General features: G+C 39.4%; 1 protein-coding gene across 1 annotated transcript in view; it reads right to left on the minus strand.

Annotated features, from left to right (window-relative positions):
* The window catches only part of LOC115217913 (acetylcholine receptor subunit beta-like 1), a 113,727-nt gene that overhangs the window by 22,632 nt on the left and 70,121 nt on the right, over positions 1-20,974 (minus strand). Inside the window, exon 2 of the mRNA XM_029787632.2 lies at positions 1,983-2,125. Within this exon, the coding sequence (XP_029643492.1) occupies positions 1,983-2,125 (143 nt within the window). The remainder of the gene's footprint in view (positions 1-1,982; positions 2,126-20,974) is intronic.

Genomic DNA, 20,974 nt, shown 5'->3' on the forward strand with positions numbered 1-20,974 from the left:
ACATATATATATATCTATATAAATATATATATATACACATATATATATATCTATATAAATATATATATATACACACACACACACACATATATATATCTATATAAATATATATATATATATACACACATATATATATATATCTATATAAATATATATATATATATATACACACATATATATATATATCTATATAAATATATATATATATATATACACACATATATATATAATTATATAAATATATATATATATATTACACACATATATAATATATAACACACACATATATATATATATTATAAATATTATATTACACACATACACATATATATATATACACATTATATATATCTATATAAATATATATATACACACATACACATATATATATATACACATATATATATCTATATATATACACACATACAACATATATATATATATACACATATATATATATCCACACACACACACACACACATATATATATATATATATATTTTATCACATACACACACAAACAAATAATGAATTATAAATGGTCGTGATATCGGTGCCAAGGAAATTCCGCAAGTGTCCAGTTTGGAATATTTAGCCGTGTGTGAGGTCGCACTGGTCTTGTATATATATATATATATATCTCTATATATATATATATATATATAATAGCGGTAATCATATTGTCACTATGACGTAAACATCATTCACCAAAATCGATCGCGCCGTCCCCGCCCCCCACCACCACTTCCTGAGCCACTGAATTCTCTCTCTTCTTTCTCCCACTACCTTTCATTTCTAACTCTCCCCGCATACTATATACTGCGCCTCTCCGAACAGCCACCCACCCATCACACATATACACACAGACATGCATGCACACACACAAACATGCACACACACACACTCACATGCGCACACACACACACTCACATGCGCACACACACACACACACTCTCTCTGGCAACCAATTCAGTCACATATCACCTCTCTCTTTTTCTTTCACTCTCTCTCTCATTTCCCTGTCGGCTGTATCATTATTCCTATTCAGCTGCACTTGGATACACCACCACCATTACCACCGCCACTGCACCCAACCTCATCCATGCATCATTGGACTCCACCTCGCAAAACCCTTTTCCTTCATTCACTAAATCCACCCCTCAGCACTTATCCATTAATTTTATTCACGCACGCACACACACACACACACACACACACACATACATATGCAAATACACACACACATATATGCATCCACACCCTCTCCTTATTTCTCCGGATCCCATACATTCATGAATCCTCTACCCAGCCATATACCCAATTCCATACATTCAGGGTACAAGATATCTAATCCCCACTATTTTTTACCTCTTCCTATCATCATCATCATCATCATCATCATCATCAACAACATCATCATTATCATTTAATGTCCATCTTTCATGGAAGCATGCACAGGACAGTTTCTTAGAATCCAATGAAAATAAGACCACGTGGAGTTCTAGTGTCAGCTTTCGCATGGTTTCTATATCTAGGTGCCCTTCCTAAATCCAACCTCTTATAATAATAATAATAATGAAATTATTGTATACAGTGCTCAGGTACACCACAACTTTTCAGAAAGTGCGTATAAAGTGTATGCAGTAATGTACAAATGTTTGGGAAGCGAACAGTGTATGAGTCAGATACATGCTTGTGTGTGTATGGAGGGGAGGAAATCAGGTGTAGTGTTGGCGAATCTCAGAAAGCATGGAAGTTTTGAAGGATGCAGTGCTCCGACAACTAACAACCGATGCTGGCAGTTTGTTCCATGCTTCAGCAACTCTCGGCAACTCTTATGAGGGACAATCCAGATGTACAAACCATGTCAAAGCAATTTCTGCAATGTCTTGTTTTTCTTTTTACTAACCGAGTATGGGCTAATAATTATCAACGCAAATAATCAAAGAAACTCGTTAAGAATGATAAATTTGCATACTTACCACGGTAATGAGCTGACTCAACGCAAGACTAAAACTTATAACAATAGTCTCGTTTACATTTTTAACTGGCCGAATCAATGGGTTGTAGCCATTTTTGTCAAACAGATCACTAACCAACCGCACCTCGTCTAGGCTACCAAGCCCTGAAATTAGAGCGAAACAAATAAATACATAAATAAATGCAAAATATACAAATAAATAAATGGCACTAAATAAAGGTTCCCAAAATTAACCCCCTCTGTTGTTCTTTTATTCTTTTACTTGCTTAAGTCATTTGACTGCGGCCATGCTGGAGCACTGCCTTGAAGAAATTGCCTCCCCCCACCCACAGACTTACACTTAGTAAGCTTTTTATCAGTATGTTTTGCTGAACTGCTAAGTTACGAGGGTATAAACACAACAGAATCAGTTGTAAAGTGATGGCAGGGGAACAAACACAGACACACATATCATCAAGAAAGAAAGAGAAAAGGTTGATAGATATGAAGAACTGAGCATTGAGATCGCTAAGATGTGGCAGCTACAGAAGTGGGACGCAAAGGTTATCCCTATTGTCATCGGAACATTGGGTTCAATACCACCCAACCTGAAAAAAAAAAACATCTGAAAACCTTAGAGATACCCTACAATCTAGATGTATTGCAAAAGTCGGCATTACTTGGAGCTGCAAGCATATTGTGTAAAATACTGTCTGTCTGAGGTTCTTGTTGCGACTAGACAAACGGTACAAACTCCCGGTAGACACAATATCTTTAATCAACAATCTCACGATATTGTATGCTGTGCGACGTCTACAATAATAACAATAATAATAATAATAACAATAATAATAATAATAATAACAATAATAATAATAATAATAATAACAATAATAATAATAATAATAACAATAATAATAATTTCACTTGTTTGCCACCAGGGCAAAGGATAAGGGATCAGTACAGAGACAAAGTGTGAGTGTTTGCACATAACAAAATGATAATATAGAAAAAAAACTATATATAAGGAGTGATTGTGTGGTAAGTAGCTTCCTTCCCAACCATATGGTTCCAGGTTCAGTCCCACAGCATGGCACCTTGGTCAAGTGTCTTCTACTATAGCTTTGGGCCAACCAAAGCCTTGTGAATGGATTTGGTTGATGGAAACTGAAAGAAGCCCATCGTTGTGTATATATATATATATATATATATATATATATATATACACACGTGTGTGTTTGTATTTGTACTCCCATCATTGCTTGACAACCGATGCTGGTGTGTTTATAGCCCTGTAACTTAGTGGTTCAGCAAAAGAGACCAATACAATAAGTACTAGGCTTAAAAAGAATAAATACTGGGGTTGATTCATTCAACTAAAGACAGTGCTCCAGCATGGCCACAGTCAAATAACTGAAATGAATAAGAGAACAAGAGAAAATATTCACAGTATACAATGTAAAAGAAGGGCCAGTCATTTCTACAATAGGCACCAGGCCTGAAAATTTGAAGGAGGGAGCAAGTTGATTACATTGACCCCAGTAATCAACTGGTATTTATTTTATCGATCGCAAAAGAACGAAAGGCTAAGTCAACTCTGGTGGAATTTGAACTCAGAACATAAAATTGGACAAAATGCCACAAAGTATCATCATCATCATCATTTAACGTCCACTTGCCATGATAGCATTGGTTGGACGGTTCGACTGGGGTCTGGGAAGCCAGGAGGCTGCTCCAGGCCCAGTCTGATCCGGCAGTGTTTCTACAGCTGGATGCCCTTCCTAACACCAACCACTCCGTGAGTGTAGTGGGTGCTTTTTACATGCCAGGTGAGGCTAGCAACGACCACGATCGGTTGCATAATAATAATAATAATAATAATAATAATAATAAGAGCACTCAGAGAGCACAAACCTCTGCCAAGACAACATCAACATCTTCTCAATGATTAGCCAGAGATGACTTTTAAAATGAGAATATCTGAAATAAACTCGACTGCTCTCATAAACGAGAATACTAAAAAGGAACTTGACCACTCTCAAAAATTAAGTAAAAAAAAAACGGAAAAATAATCCAGAATCTTTGTCCGGTACCAGAGTGATCCCAAAATTTAATGTTTGTGTCAGTCACAAGGTCAAACAACCATGAAAGTTCCATTCGAATCCATCCAGTGTTTCTTGAGATATCTTGTCCACAAACAAACAAACAGGACTGTAAACAATGCCTTATTATTATTATTATTATTACTATTATTATTATTACCTCCACTAAGGCAGAGGTAATAATAATAATAATAATAATAATTAATTCTTTTATTGGCCACAAGGGCTGACAAAAATTAATTATAACATAAAGGGACAAAACACAGGATGAAAGTTACAAAGGGTTTTGTCCGTTTGTAAAAAAAAACGTGTAAAAACAGTGTAACAATGAAAGATTATAACAATGAAAAACTTCCATTAGGGAGAGGCGTTACAAAAGGTTCCTGGTGGAAAAACCCATAAAAGCCAACGGGAACCTGGACAAAAATGGGGTAGAGAGCCCCTTTCTCCTTTTGTAATACCTTTTTAAATTACAGGTGATGATAATGATCTAAAGTTACAAACACATACCTGAGAGCAACAGGTGTGTGTGTGTGTGTTTGTGGGTGCTTTGTGCATGTATGTGTATCAGTGTGTGTGTGTTTAACAGTTTGTGTGGGTGTGTGAGTGTCTATGTGTATGTGTGTCAGTTTATATGAGTTTATGTGTGCGTGTCTGTGTGTGTGTGTGTCAAAGCGTGTATGTCATTTTGTGTGTGGCATGCATACATGCATGTGTCTGTGTGCATTTAAGTCTATGCATGTGTGTGTATATATATGTGTGTGTGTATATGTGTGCGTGTGTGTGTGTGTGTGTGCATGTGTGTTTATGTCACATATGATGATTCTACCCTCATCTCACCCCTATCACCGTCTTCACCGACGTGGTAAGACAAAACCACAATCGCACATACATACCGAAATATACTTGGAAAGCATGTTGTTTTTTCAGGGCGGTGGGGGAGGGGCAGGAGACAAACAGACAGACATAGAGTGAATGTGTGTGTGTGTGTAAAAGACAGACGGAGATGCACAGACAGACAGGTAGGAGGACAGGCAGAGATGCAGGCAAGCAAACAGGCAGATGTGGAAGAGAGAGAGAGAGAGAGAGAGTGAGAGAGACTTCAGTGTTTTATGTAATAAAAGACAGAGATGTTCAACACTATCATACTCATCAGCATCATCAGCTTAATAATAATAATAACAATTAATAATAATAATAATAATAATCATCGGTCATCATCATCATCATCATTATGATCATCACTGCCATCAACCTCGTTTTCATTATCATCATCACTGACACCACCACCAACACCACCACCACTACCACCACCACCACTACCACTACCACCACCACCACCACCACTACCACCATCATCATTGTCATCAGCTTCATCATCATCATTGTCGCCATCATCATCAATAGTAGCAACATCATACTTATCTAAACATTACCTAATCATCATTAGCAGTAGCACCAACATCAAAATAACCACAACACTGTCACCACCACAACATGAACATTGAAAACACCAATGTCACCAGCATCACCAACCATCACGAGAAAGCCACATTTGCACCACCACTCCCTCTACCACCCAAAACACATCAACTCTACCACCACCACCATAACACTCACACATATATATATACTACAATGTCCAATATACAAAAGTAGGTATACATTTGCTTGGTATGGGCAAGCTGGTATGGGCAAGGCGGCAAGCTGGCAGAAACGTTAGCACGCCGGGCGAAATGCTTAGCTGTATTTTGTTTGCGTTACGTTGTAAGTTCAAATTCCGCCGAGGTCGACTTTGCCTTTCATCATTTCGGGGTCGATAAATTAAGTACCAGTTACACACTGGGGTCGATGTAATCGACTTAATACCTATTGTCTGTCCTTGTTTGTCCCCTCTGTGTTTAGCCCCTTGTGGGTAGTAAAGAAATAGGTTTGGGCAAAAGTAGGTATTCAGTTGCTTGCTACGAGTGGACTGCTCTTTTAATTGAGGCAAATATATACCTACTTTTGCCCACACCTGTACCCTACGCAACCACTACCTTCCCCACTGTCACTAACGTCAGCCTAAGCTACATACCCAGATATATATATGTGTGGCCATGCTGGAGCACTGCCTTGAATTGTTTTAGTCGAAGAAATTGACCCCAGATCTTATTCTTTGTAAGTCTAGTACTTATTATATTGATCCCCATTGCCAAACTGCTAAGTTACAGGAACCTAAGCACAGCAACATTGATTGTGGTGGGAGACAAACACAGACACAAAGACACACACACACACATACACACACACACACACATACATACTTTGAGATTTAAATTTAGCAATTTACATAATTTCTGTTAGATTATTTACTTAGGATTAAGCTCACTCTCAAAAAATGCTTTTTTTGGAAAGTGTTAGCAATTATAAATATTTTCAGTTGCTATTTTTCCTGAAATATTTAGGAAGATATGTTGATTTGATGAAACCTCAAAATATTTAACCCTTTCGTTACCAACCCGGTTGAAACCGGCTCTAGCTCTTTAGGACAAATGTCTTGTTTTCGTAAGTTTTGAATTAAAATCTTCCAACAAACCTTAGTCACAATTTATGTTCCTAACACCAGCTGAATGATAACTAAGTTATTTTACTAAATTCTTTGTTATATTTGAAATTAATTGAAAGAAACACAGAGCATCTCAAAAGAAATACAGTAACGAAAGGGTTAAACAGGATTTTATTATTCTTGAAAAACTCGGTTTTATTAATGAAGATGAAACAGCTATAATTTATGAGATGTGTCATTTGTTTGTATAAAATAATTAAACTGAATTGAATTTATCATTTAATGATTAAATTATTTAATTGTTCAATTTATTGTTTTGGTTTCCATTTCTAATTTATATTTATATTTTGATAAACTGTACGTTTATTACATTTATTCATATATTTAAGAGCGATACTTCATAACATTGTTATTGACATAGGTAATAAAAACCAATAAATTCTTCAGATATTAAACATCCCTTAAGTAGTTAATACCTAGCTAAATTGTGATATATAAATATATATATCAGTGGTTTTCAACCAGGGTCCATGGAACCTTAGGGTTCCGCCAGTACAGTCCAGGGGTTCCGCAAGAAGTTACAAAACTGCTAAAATCGGCAGTAATTTAAAATTCTCCTGTGCAGATATGTGTGCATAAGACTATTAAATTATTGCACAGGGGTTCCTCAAGCCAGTGGAATGTTTCCTTGGGGTTCCGCTCCAGCAAAAAGTTTGAAAAGCACTGATATATATATATGACAAGCTTCTTTCAGTTTCCATCTACCAAATCCACTCGCAAGGCTTCGGTTGGCCAGAGGCTGTAGCAGAGGACACTTACCCAAAGTGCCATGGAGTGGGACTGAACCTGAAACCTGTCTCATACACACACACATATATATATACAGGGTGTGGCAGAAGTAACACCCTTTTGTATTTAAGTCTTCTAGTTTCCGATGGAGTTTCTATGTTATTTCCGTGAATTTTTCCATTAGTTTATTATTTGTTTCTTTAAGTAATGCAATAAATTTGTGTTCAATAAAAAATTTACTTAAAAAACATTTATACACTATAAAAGTTATTAAATTCAAAAAGAGTGTTACTTCTGCAGCACCCTGTATATATATCATCATCATCATCATCATCATCATCATTTAGCGTCCGTTTTCCATGCTAGCATGGGTTGGACGGTTCAACTGGGGTCTGGGGAGCCCGAAGGCTGCACCAGGCCAGTCAGATCTGGCAGTGTTTCTACAGCTGGATGCCCTTCCTAACGCCAACCACTCCGAGAGTGTAGTGGGTGATTTTATGTGCCACCGACACAGGTGCCAGACGAGGCTGGCGAACGGCCACGCTCGGATGGTGTTTTTATGTGCCATGTGCCACCGACACAGGTGCCAGACGAGGCTGGCAGACAGCCACGCTCGGATGGTGTTTTTATGTGCCACCGCCGACAGGTGCCAGATGAGGCTGGCAGGTGCCAGACGAGGCTGGCAGACGGCCACGCTCGGATGGTGTTTTTATGTGCCACCGACACAGGTGCCAGATGAGGCTGGCGGACGGCCACGATCGGATGGTGTTTGTTACATCCCCAAAGCACGGAGGCCAGTCTATGCGGTACTGGCTACGGCCACGTTCGGATGATTTTCTTGTGTGCCACCGGCACTGGTACCACAAAGATACAAATTCCATTTATGCTCATCTATTTTGATTTGTTTTGATTTGATTTGATTTTCACTTGCCTCAACAGGTCTTCACAAGTGTCACAAGAAGGAAGGTATGCACAGGTGGACTGTCTACGTCGCCGGGTCTTCGGATGGTGTCTTTATGTGCCACCGACACAGGTGCCAGATGTGGCTGGCGAACGGCCACGATCGGATGGTTTTCTTGTGTGCCACCGGTACTGGAACCACAAAGATACAAATTCCATTGATGTTCATCTATTTTGATTTGGTTTGATTTTGATTTTCACTTGCCTCAACAGGTCTTCACAAGTGTCACGCGTGTCCTTGTGTGCCACCGGTACTGGAACCACAAAGATACAAATTCCATTGATGTTCATCTATTTTGATTTGGTTTGATTTTCACTTGCCTCAACAGGTCTCCACAAGTGTCACACACTTGCCTCTGCCTCAACAGGTCTTCACAAAGTGTCACACACTTGCCTCTGCCTCAACAGGTCTTCACAAGTGTCATAAGAGGGAAGGTATGCACAGGTGGACTGACTACGTCGCCGGGTCTTTGGATGGTGTTTTTATGTGCCACCGACACAGGTGCCAGGTGAGGCTGGCGAACGGCCACGATCAGATGGTGTTTGTTGTGCCCACAGCCCACAGCACGGAGCCAGTCGATGCGGTACCAGCTACGGCCACTTCGGATGGTTTTCTTGTTGTGTGCCACCGGTACTGGAACCACAAAGATACAAATTCCATTGATATTCATCTATTTTGATTTGGTTTGATTTTTGATTTTTGATTTTCACTTGCCTCAACAGGTCTTCACAAGTGTCACACACATGCCTCAACAGGTCTTCACAAGTGTCATAAGAGGGAAGGTATGCACAGGTGGACTGACTACGTCGCCGGGTCTTCGGATGGTGTCTTTATGTGCCACCGGCACAGGTGCCAGATGAGGCTGGCGAACGGCCACGATCGGATGGTGTTTGTTGTGCCCACAGCACGGAGGCCAGTCGATGCGGTACTGGTTACGGCCACGTTTGGGTGGTTTTCTTGTGTGCCACCGGCACTGGTACCACAAGAATACAATTCCACTGATGTTCATCTATTTTGATTTGTTTTGATTTGATTTGATTTTCACTTGCTCTCTCAACAGGTCTTCATAAGTGTCACAAGAAGGAAGGTATGCACAGGACTGACTACGTCCCAGGTCGGGCCAGTCGGGGCCACGGGTTATGGCCTGACTAGTCTTGCCGGGTCTTCTCATGCACAGCATACTTCCATAGGTCTCGGTCTCTAGACATTTCCTTAGTGAGACCTAAAGTTCGAAGGTCGTGCTTCACCACCTCGTCCCAGGTTTTCCTGGGTCTACCTCTTCCACAGGTTCCCTCCACTGCTAGGGTGTAGCACTTTTGCACACAACTATCTTCAGCCTTTCTTGTCACATGACCATACCAGCGCAGCCGTCTCTCTTGCACGCCACAACTGACGCTTCTTAGGTTCAGCTTTTCTCTCAAGGAACTTACACTCTGACGATTATGAACACTGACATTACACATCCATCGGAGCATACTGGCTTCATTTCTTGCGAGCTTACGCATATCCTCAGCAGTCACGGCCCATGTTTCACTACCATGTAGCATGGCTGTACGTACACATGCATCATACAGTCTGCCTTTTACTCTGAGCGAGAGGCCTTTTGTCACCAGCAGGGGTAAGAGCTCTCTAAACTTTGCCCAGGCTATTCTTACTCTAGCAGTTACACTTTCAGCACACCCACCCCCGCTACTGACTTGGTCTCCTAGGTAGCGGAAGCTATCAACTACTTCTAGTTTGTCTCCCTGGAACGTGGCAGAAGTTGGTCTCTGCATATTTCCAGTGTTTATTGCTCCTGAGCATTTGCCACAGACAAAAACTATTTTCCTAGTTAGCCTTCCTTTGACATTGCTGCACCTCTTATGTGTCCATAGCTTACACTTGGTGCATCTTATAGAGTTTCTACCTACACCTTTTTTACAGATCGAGCAGGGCCATCTACCTGAAGGCGTTTGTGATTGATCTACCTTCCTACTTATTAGAACTTTGGTTTTGGCTAGGTTGATTCTAAGGCCCTTCGATTCTAATCCTTGTTTCCACACCTGGAACTTCTCCTCCAGTTCTGATAGTGACTCAGCAATTAGAGCAAGGTCATCAGCATAGAGGAGCTCCCAGGGGCAACCTGTCTTGAATTCCTCCGTTATTGCCTGGAGGACTATGATAAATAGGAGGGGACTGAGGACTGAACCTTGGTGGACCCCAACCTCTACCCGGAATTCTTCACTGTACTCGTTGCCCACCCTCACCTTACTAGCAGCGTCTCTGTACATGGCTTGCACAGCTCTCACCAACCATTCTTCTATCCCTAGTTTCCTCATTGACCACCAGATAAGGGACCGGGGGACCCTGTCAAAGGCTTTCTCCAAGTCAACAAAAGCCAGGTACAAGGGCTTATCTTTGGCTAGGTATTTCTCCTGCAGCTGTCTTACCAGGAATATAGCATCAGTAGTACTTTTCCCTGGCACGAACCCAAACTGCATATCATCTAAGGTAACTCTCTCTCTAATTAGTTCGGCTACAACCCTCTCCGTAACCTTCATTACCTGATCCAGCAGCTTGATGCCCCTGTAGTTATTTGTCTCTAGGGCGTCGCCTTTACCTTTGTAGCAGTTGACTATTATGCTGCTACACCAGTCATTGGGTATGACCCCCTCGTGTATCACCTGGTTAACTATACGGGTGACTAAGCTATAGCCGACACCACCAGATATTTTGAGCATCTCTGCAGTAATTCCTGATGGGCCTGGGGCTTTCCCTGTTTTCATGCTTCTAATTGCCTTATCTACTAAGGAACTGTTAACTCGGATTGCTGGTCCCTCTGTTGGGTCGACATTCGGCAGACTCTCTTTATCCCATTCATTTTCTTCATTCAGCAACCTATCATAGTGGCGTCTCCAAGTCTCTCTCTTTGCACCCTCATTAAGTGCAAGTGAACCGTCCTCCTTGCGAACACATTTCTCTCCTACCACGTCACGATTCTCTCTCACACACTGTCTTGCAACACGAAATACCTCAAGTCTTTCATCCTCACGACGCAGGACATTGGCAATTTTTCCTTCTCTGCTTCCCCTCTGGCTAGATAGACCTGTCTCCTGGCTTCCCTTCTGGCAGACTGATACACTTCCCTGCTACCACCGTTCTTCCAGGCCTTCCAAGCCTGTTTCTTTTGTCTAATAGCCCTGTCAACAATATTGTTCCACCACCACGTTATTTTGGGTCTTAAGGGGACTTTGCACCAGCCACAGATCTGGTCAGCGGCTTTCAGCAGGTTGTCCCTCAGAAGCGTCCAGTTGTCTTCTACCCCATGCGTAGCTATACTCCCTTCCATTTCGTCTAAAGCTTCAAATAACATATCTCTAAATCTCTGTCCATTCGCAGGGTCTTTAAGCTTCCAGACCCTTCTTCTCCATGTTGGTCGTCTTCTAGTCGCCCTCTTAGTCCTGATCCTAAAGTCACTAACTACCAGTCTATGTTGTGGGGTGTGCATTCTTCACTTGGGAAGGTTTTGGCATTTATAAGCAGCCATCTTTCCCTTTTTCTGGCAAGGATGTAGTCGATTTGGCTAGTATGCCGGCCCGATCGGTAGGTGACCAGGTGGCTTGTCGGTTTCCTGAAGTTAGTGTTGCAAATCATAAGACTATTCGCATCGCAGAACTCCAGCAGCCTGGTTCCCTCCTCGTTGCGGGAACCATAACCGTAGCCTCCATGCACGCCATGGAAGCCCCCAGCACGTCGTCCAACATGCCCATTGAAGTCACCAGCCACAAAGAGAAGGTCCCTGTCGTTCGTCAATGATGTGGTCTGCAGTAGGGTGTCATAGAAACAGTCTTTCTGTCCATCAGGTAGCCCTGGCTGAGGGGCATAGGCCGATATAATAGTTGCTAAACTATGGTGGAGCACTAATCTAATCTTAATTATCTGTCACTTACTCTGACTACCTCGATTACCTTATCTACCCATTTTTCGGCGATAAGCATGCCCACACCCCGACTCCGTCAGTATTCCCAGCCCAGAAAATCTTGTACCTCTGTCCTTTGCCTGTGAGGAACCTAGCAGAACCTCCTCTCCACCTCACTTCTTGAATGCAGCATATATCAACCCACCTCCGTTCAAGCAATTCAACTATCTCGCCAGATCTGCCTTTCAGTGTGCCGACGTTGAGGGTGCCAACCCTGAGGCTGTGGGTGGGGGTGGAAGTGGTATTGGTCCTAATAGCGTCATGTACCTGAAAAGAAAACTCGCGTTTGGCAGTATTCATAGACAAACAATGGAACTTAAGTTCAAACCTCGTATACAACACTAAACATATCTTGCAATGACTGAACACTACCTTTTATGGAAGGAGGTGGGGGTGGCGTAAGACTTTGAGTGTATAAGGGAGACAAGGATGAGAAAAATTTAGGACTTCCTGTACCGGTGGTGGGGGTGGGAGGGCGGGTGCACCGCGAAAACCGGGCTAGTAGCTATAAATAAATACCTAAATTTTGCCTAACCTATGGGAGAAGCGTGGACGATAAGGAGCTATAAATTATAAATACATTTATTCTATATCTACGAGGCGTGAGACTGATCGATAAAATAAAATAAAATTAGGGGCAAGCTTTAAGATTAAATATATATTTAACACAAGACATGAGACAACGATATATAATTAAGATGAACTATAGAATTAGAATTATATGTACATATAAAAAGACACAAGGCGTGAGGCTAAATTTCACAAGTCATAACAATAATACTAATAGAGATAAAACAGGGCTAACTAAAAGATCAGATCAGTTGCAGATAGTTAAGTAGGTACACGGGTTGAAATTAAATATAGATTGCTTAGCTTGGATTCATATTTCGTATTTCGTATTTTCGTAGGGAGTCGGATACCAGTCTGAATTCAAGTGAGGCCGTTGAAATCAGTCGCTGGTTTATATGCATATAGGGTGGCAGAGAAAGGGGGGGGGCGAATGGCGATCGAAAGAGATATAAGACAATTGAAGAGGAACGGGGGGGTCGTGGCCCACCAAGAATCGGCCGGCAGCCATTTCTTCCTTCCTTGGGAGAGAAATAGTTATTAGTAGCTATAAATAAATACCTAAATTTTGCCTAACCTATGGGAGAAGCGTGGACGATAAGGAGCTATAAATTATAAATACATTTATTCTATATCTACGAGGCGTGAGACTGATCGATAAAATAAAATAAAATTAGGGGCAAGCTTTAAGATTAAATATATATTTAACACAAGACATGAGACAACGATATATAATTAAGATGAACTATGGAATTAGAATTATATGTACATATAAAAAAGACACAAGGCGTGAGGCTAAATTTCACAAGTCATAACAATAATACTAATAGAGATAAAACAGGGCTAACTAAAAGATCAGATCAGTTGCAGATAGTTAAGTAGGTACACGGGTTGAAATTAAATATAGATTGCTTAGCTTGGATTCATATTTCGTATTTCGTATTTTCGTAGGGAGTCGGATACCAGTCTGAATTCAAGTGAGGCCGTTGAAATCAGTCGCTGGTTTATATGCATATAGGGTGGCAGAGAAAGGGGGGGGGGCGAATGGCGATCGAAAGAGATATAAGACAATTGAAGAGGAACGGGGGGGTCGTGGCCCACCAAGAATCGGCCGGCAGCCATTTCTTCCTTCCTTGGGAGAGAAATAGTTATTAGTAGCTATAAATAAATACCTAAATTTTGCCTAACCTATGGGAGAAGCGTGGACGATAAGGAGCTATAAATTATAAATACATTTATTCTATATCTACGAGGCGTGAGACTGATCGATAAAATAAAATAAAATTAGGGGCAAGCTTTAAGATTAAATATATATTTAACACAAGACATGAGACAACGATATATAATTAAGATGAACTATGGAATTAGAATTATATGTACATATAAAAAGACACAAGGCGTGAGGCTAAATTTCACAAGTCATAACAATAATACTAATAGAGATAAAACAGGGCTAACTAAAAGATCAGATCAGTTGCAGATAGTTAAGTAGGTACACGGGTTGAAATTAAATATAGATTGCTTAGCTTGGATTCATATTTCGTATTTCGTATTTTCGTAGGGAGTCGGATACCAGTCTGAATTCAAGTGAGGCCGTTGAAATCAGTCGCTGGTTTATATGCATATAGGGTGGCAGAGAAAGGGGGGGGGGCGAATGGCGATCGAAAGAGATATAAGACAATTGAAGAGGAACGGGGGGGTCGTGGCCCACCAAGAATCGGCCGGCAGCCATTTCTTCCTTCCTTGGGAGAGAAATAGTTATTAGTAGCTATAAATAATACCTAAATTTTGCCTAACCTATGGGAGAAGCGTGGACGATAAGGAGCTATAAATTATAAATACATTTATTCTATATCTACGAGGCGTGAGACTGATCGATAAAATAAAATAAAATTAGGGGCAAGCTTTAAGATTAAATATATATTTAACACAAGACATGAGACAACGATATATAATTAAGATGAACTATGGAATTAGAATTATATGTACATATAAAAAAGACACAAGGCGTGAGGCTAAATTTCACAAGTCATAACAATAATACTAATAGAGATAAAACAGGGCTAACTAAAAGATCAGATCAGTTGCAGATAGTTAAGTAGGTACACGGGTTGAAATTAAATATAGATTGCTTAGCTTGGATTCATATTTCGTATTTCGTATTTTCGTAGGGAGTCGGATACCAGTCTGAATTCAAGTGAGGCCGTTGAAATCAGTCGCTGGTTTATATGCATATAGGGTGGCAAGAAAAGGGGGGGGGGGGAATGGCGATCGAAAGAGATATAAGACAATTGAAGAGGAACGGGGGGGTCGTGGCCCACCAAGAATCGGCCGGCAGCCATTTCTTCCTTCCTTGGGAGAGAAATAGTTATTAGTAGCTATAAATAAATACCTAAATTTTGCCTAACCTATGGGAGAAGCGTGGACGATAAGGAGCTATAAATTATAAATACATTTATTCTATATCTACGAGGCGTGAGACTGATCGATAAAATAAAATAAAATTAGGGGCAAGCTTTAAGATTAAATATATATTTAACACAAGACATGAGACAACGATATATAATTAAGATGAACTATAGAATTAGAATTTATGTACATATAAAAAGACACAAGGCGTGAGGCTAAATTTCACAAGTCATAACAATAATACTAATAGAGATAAAACAGGGCTAACTAAAAGATCAGATCAGTTGCAGATAGTTAAGTAGGTACACGGGTTGAAATTAAATATAGATTGCTTAGCTTGGATTCATATTTCGTATTTCGTATTTTCGTAGGGAGTCGGATACCAGTCTGAATTCAAGTGAGGCCGTTGAAATCAGTCGCTGGTTTATATGCATATAGGTGGCAGAGAAAGGGGGGGAGGGGGGGCGAATGGCGATCGAAAGAGATATAAGACAATTGAAGAGGAACGGGGGGGTCGTGGCCCACCAAGAATCGGCCGGCAGCCATTTCTTCCTTCCTTGGGAGAGAAATAGTTATTAGTAGCTATAAATAAATACCTAAATTTTGCCTAACCTATGGGAGAAGCGTGGACGATAAGGAGCTATAAATTATAAATACATTTATTCTATATCTACGAGGCGTGAGACTGATCGATAAAATAAAATAAAATTAGGGGCAAGCTTTAAGATTAAATATATATTTAACACAAGACATGAGACAACGATATATAATTAAGATGAACTATGGAATTAGAATTATATGTACATATAAAAAAGACACAAGGCGTGAGGCTAAATTTCACAAGTCATAACAATAATACTAATAGAGATAAAACAGGGCTAACTAAAAGATCAGATCAGTTGCAGATAGTTAAGTAGGTACACGGGTTGAAATTAAATATAGATTGCTTAGCTTGGATTCATATTTCGTATTTCGTATTTTCGTAGGGAGTCGGATACCAGTCTGAATTCAAGTGAGGCCGTTGAAATCAGTCGCTGGTTTATATGCATATAGGGTGGCAGAGAAAGGGGGGGGGGGGGGCGAATGGCGATCGAAGAGATATAAGACAATTGAAGAGGAACGGGGGGGGGGTCGTGGCCCACCAAGAATCGGCCGGCAGCCATTTCTTCCTTCCTTGGGAGAGAAATAGTTATTAGTAGCTATAAATAAATACCTAAATTTTGCCTAACCTATGGGAGAAGCGTGGACGATAAGGAGCTATAAATTATAAATACATTTATTCTATATCTACGAGGCGTGAGACTGATCGATAAAATAAAATAAAATTAGGGGCAAGCTTTAAGATTAAATATATATTTAACACAAGACATGAGACAACGATATATAATTAAGATGAACTATGGAATTAGAATTATATGTACATATAAAAAGACACAAGGCGTGAGGCTAAATTTCACAAGTCATAACAATAATACTAATAGAGATAAAACAGGGCTAACTAAAAGATCAGATCAGTTGCAGATAGTTAAGTAGGTACACGGGTTGAAATTAAATATAGATTGCTTAGCTTGGATTCATATTTCGTATTTCGTATTTTCGTAGGGAGTCGGATACCAGTCTGAATTCAAGTGAGGCCGTTGAAATCAGTCGCTGGTTTATATGCATATAGGGTGGCGAGAAAGGGGGGGGGGCGAATGGCGATCGAAAGAGATATAAGACAATTGAAGAGGAACGGGGGGGGGGGGGCCCCACCAAGAATCGGCCGGCAGCCATTTCTTCCTTCCTTGGGAGAGAAATAGTTATTAGTAGCTATAAATAAATACCTAAATTTTGCCTAACCTATGGGAGAAGCGTGGACGATAAGGAGCTATAAATTATAAATACATTTATTCTATATCTACGAGGCGTAGACTGATCGATAAAATAAAATAAAATTAAAATTAGGGGCAAGCTTTAAGATTAAATATATATTTAACACAAGACATGAGACAACGATATATAATTAAGATGAACTATGGAATTAGAATTATATGTACATATAAAAAAGACACAAGGCGTGAGGCTAAATTTCACAAGTCATAACAATAATACTAATAGAGATAAAACAGGGCTAACTAAAAGATCAGATCAGTTGCAGATAGTTAAGTAGGTACACGGGTTGAAATTAAATATAGATTGCTTAGCTTGGATTCATATTTCGTATTTCGTATTTTCGTAGGGAGTCGGATACCAGTCTGAATTCAAGTGAGGCCGTTGAAATCAGTCGCTGGTTTATATGCATATAGGGTGGCAGAGAAAGGGGGGGGGGCGAATGGCGATCGAAAGAGATATAAGACAATTGAAGAGGAACGGGGGGTCGTGGCCCACCAAGAATCGGCCGGCAGCCATTTCTTCCTTCCTTGGGAGAGAAATAGTTATTAGTAGCTATAAATAAATACCTAAATTTTGCCTAACCTATGGGAGAAGCGTGGACGATAAGGAGCTATAAATTATAAATACATTTATTCTATATCTACGAGGCGTGAGACTGATCGATAAAATAAAATAAAATTAGGGGCAAGCTTTAAGATTAATATATATTTAACACAAGACATGAACAACGATATATAATTAAGATGAACTATGGAATTAGAATTATATGTACATATAAAAAGACACAAGGCGTGAGGCTAAATTTCACAAGTCATAACAATAATACTAATAGAGATAAAACAGGGCTAACTAAAAGATCAGATCAGTTGCAGATAGTTAAGTAGGTACACGGGTTGAAATTAAATATAGATTGCTTAGCTTGGATTCATATTCGTATTTCGTATTTTCGTAGGGAGTCGGATACCAGTCTGAATTCAAGTGAGGCCGTTGAAATCAGTCGCTGGTTTATATGCATATAGGGTGCAGAGAAAGGGGGGCGGCGAATGGCGATCGAAAGAGATATAAGACAATTGAAGAGGAACGGGGGGTCGTGGCCCACCAAGAATCGGCCGGCAGCCATTTCTTCCTTCCTTCCTTGGGAGAGAAATAGTTATTAGTAGCTATAAATAAATACCTAAATTTTGCCTAACCTATGGGAGAAGCGTGGACGATAAGGAGCTATAAATTATAAATACATTTATTCTATATCTACGAGGCGTGAGACTGATCGATAAAATAAAATAAAATTAGGGGCAAGCTTTAAGATTAAATATATATTTAACACAAGACATGAGACAACGATATATAATTAAGATGAACTATAGAATTAGAATTATATGTACATATAAAAAGACACAAGGCGTGAGGCTAAATTTCACAAGTCATAACAATAATACTAATAGAGATAAAACAGGGCTAACTAAAAGATCAGATCAGTTGCAGATAGTTAAGTAGGTACACGGGTTGAAATTAAATATAGATTGCTTAGCTTGGATTCATATTTCGTATTTCGTATTTTCGTAGGGAGTCGGATACCAGTCTGAATTCAAGTGAGGCCGTTGAAATCAGTCGCTGGTTTATATGCATATAGGGTGGCAGAGAAAGGGGGGGGGGGCGAATGGCGATCGAAAGAGATATAAGACAATTGAAGAGGAACGGGGGGGTCGTGGCCCACCAAGAATCGGCCGGCAGCCATTTCTTCCTTCCTTGGGAGAGAAATAGTTATTAGTAGCTATAAATAAATACCTAAATTTTGCCTAACCTATGGGAGAAGCGTGGACGATAAGGAGCTATAAATTATAAATACATTTATTCTATATCTACGAGGCGTGAGACTGATCGATAAAATAAAATAAAATTAGGGGCAAGCTTTAAGATTAAATATATATTTAACACAAGACATGAGACAACGATATATAATTAAGATGAACTATGGAATTAGAATATATGTACATATAAAAAGACACAAGGCGTGAGGCTAAATTTCACAAGTCATAACAATAATACTAATAGAGATAAAACAGGGCTAACTAAAAGATCAGATCAGTTGCAGATAGTTAAGTAGGTACACGGGTTGAAATTAAATATAGATTGCTTAGCTTGGATTCATATTTCGTATTTCGTATTTTCGTAGGGAGTCGGATACCAGTCTGAATTCAAGTGAGGCCGTTGAAATCAGTCGCTGGTTTATATGCATATAGGGTGGCAGAGAAAGGGGGGGGGGCGAATGGCGATCGAAAGAGATATAAGACAATTGAAGAGGAACGGGGGGGTCGTGGCCCACCAAGAATCGGCCGGCAGCCATTTCTTCCTTCCTTGGGAGAGAAATAGTTATTAGTAGCTATAAATAAATACCTAAATTTTGCCTAACCTATGGGAGAAGCGTGGACGATAAGGAGCTATAAATTATAAATACATTTATTCTATATCTACGAGGCGTAAGACTGATCGATAAAATAAAATAAAATTAGGGGCAAGCTTTAAGATTAAATATATATTTAACACAAGACATGAGACAACGATATATAATTAAGATGAACTATGGAATTAGAATTATATGTACATATAAAAAAGACACAAGGCGTGAGGCTAAATTTCACAAGTCATAACAATAATACTAATAGAGATAAAACAGGGCTAACTAAAAGATCAGATCAGTTGCAGATAGTTAAGTAGGTACACGGGTTGAAATTAAATATAGATTGCTTAGCTTGGATTCATATTTCGTATTTCGTATTTTCGTAGGGAGTCGGATACCAGTCTGAATTCAAGTGAGGCCGTTGAAATCAGTCGCTGGTTTATATGCATATAGGGTGGCAGAGAAAGGGGGGGGGGGCGAATGGCGATCGAAAGAGATATAAGACAATTGAAGAGGAACGGGGGGGTCGTGGCCCACCAAGAATCGGCCGGCAGCCATATATATATATATATATATATATATATATATATTATATATATTTTACTTGTTTCAGGTACTGGATGGCAGCCATGCTAGGGCTCTGTCTTGAGAAATTCTATCATTCTTTTTTGTCAAACCACTAAGTCTATAATGTTTTTTTTAACACTATACACCTCTAAAGCGATCACTCCCAGATGAAATACCAGCAACAACTGTTCAACAAGACACATGCATTAAGTATGTAATATTGGTAACGCTTGCATTAAAAGAGTTGCTTCTAACACAAAATTTGTATTTTATAAATACATATATACATACATACATATATACATACATACATATATATATATATAATATATATATATATATGTGTGTGTGTGTGTGTGTGGTAAATTTAAACAATGGTCTTTTACATACTGAACACTGCTTGGTAAAATTATTAATTACAAATTAATTAATTTATTGACTATATATTATCATTGACTATATATATATATATATATATATATATATATATATATATATATATATGTATATATTATGTGATGTGTGTGTGTGGATGTTATATATATATATATATGGAGAGAGAGAGTGATACAATTATAGGGAGTCACAGAGCTTCAAGTTTCGGTGTCAATAAATTAAGTACCAGTTGTGTACTGGAGTCGATCTAATTGACTGGCCCCCTCCCTCAAAATTTCAGGCCATGTGCCAAGAGTAGAAAAAAAAAAATATATATATATATACACACACATGTATGAGTGTATCTATGTGTATGTGTGTTTGTGCGTCCGTGTGTGTACCTGCGTGTGTGTGACACAGTGTGTGTATATTTGTGAGTGGAGGCGCAATGGCCCAGTGGTTAGGGCA

This window comes from Octopus sinensis, linkage group LG12, assembly GCF_006345805.1.
Source record: "Octopus sinensis linkage group LG12, ASM634580v1, whole genome shotgun sequence".
NCBI lineage: Eukaryota > Metazoa > Mollusca > Cephalopoda > Octopoda > Octopodidae > Octopus > Octopus sinensis.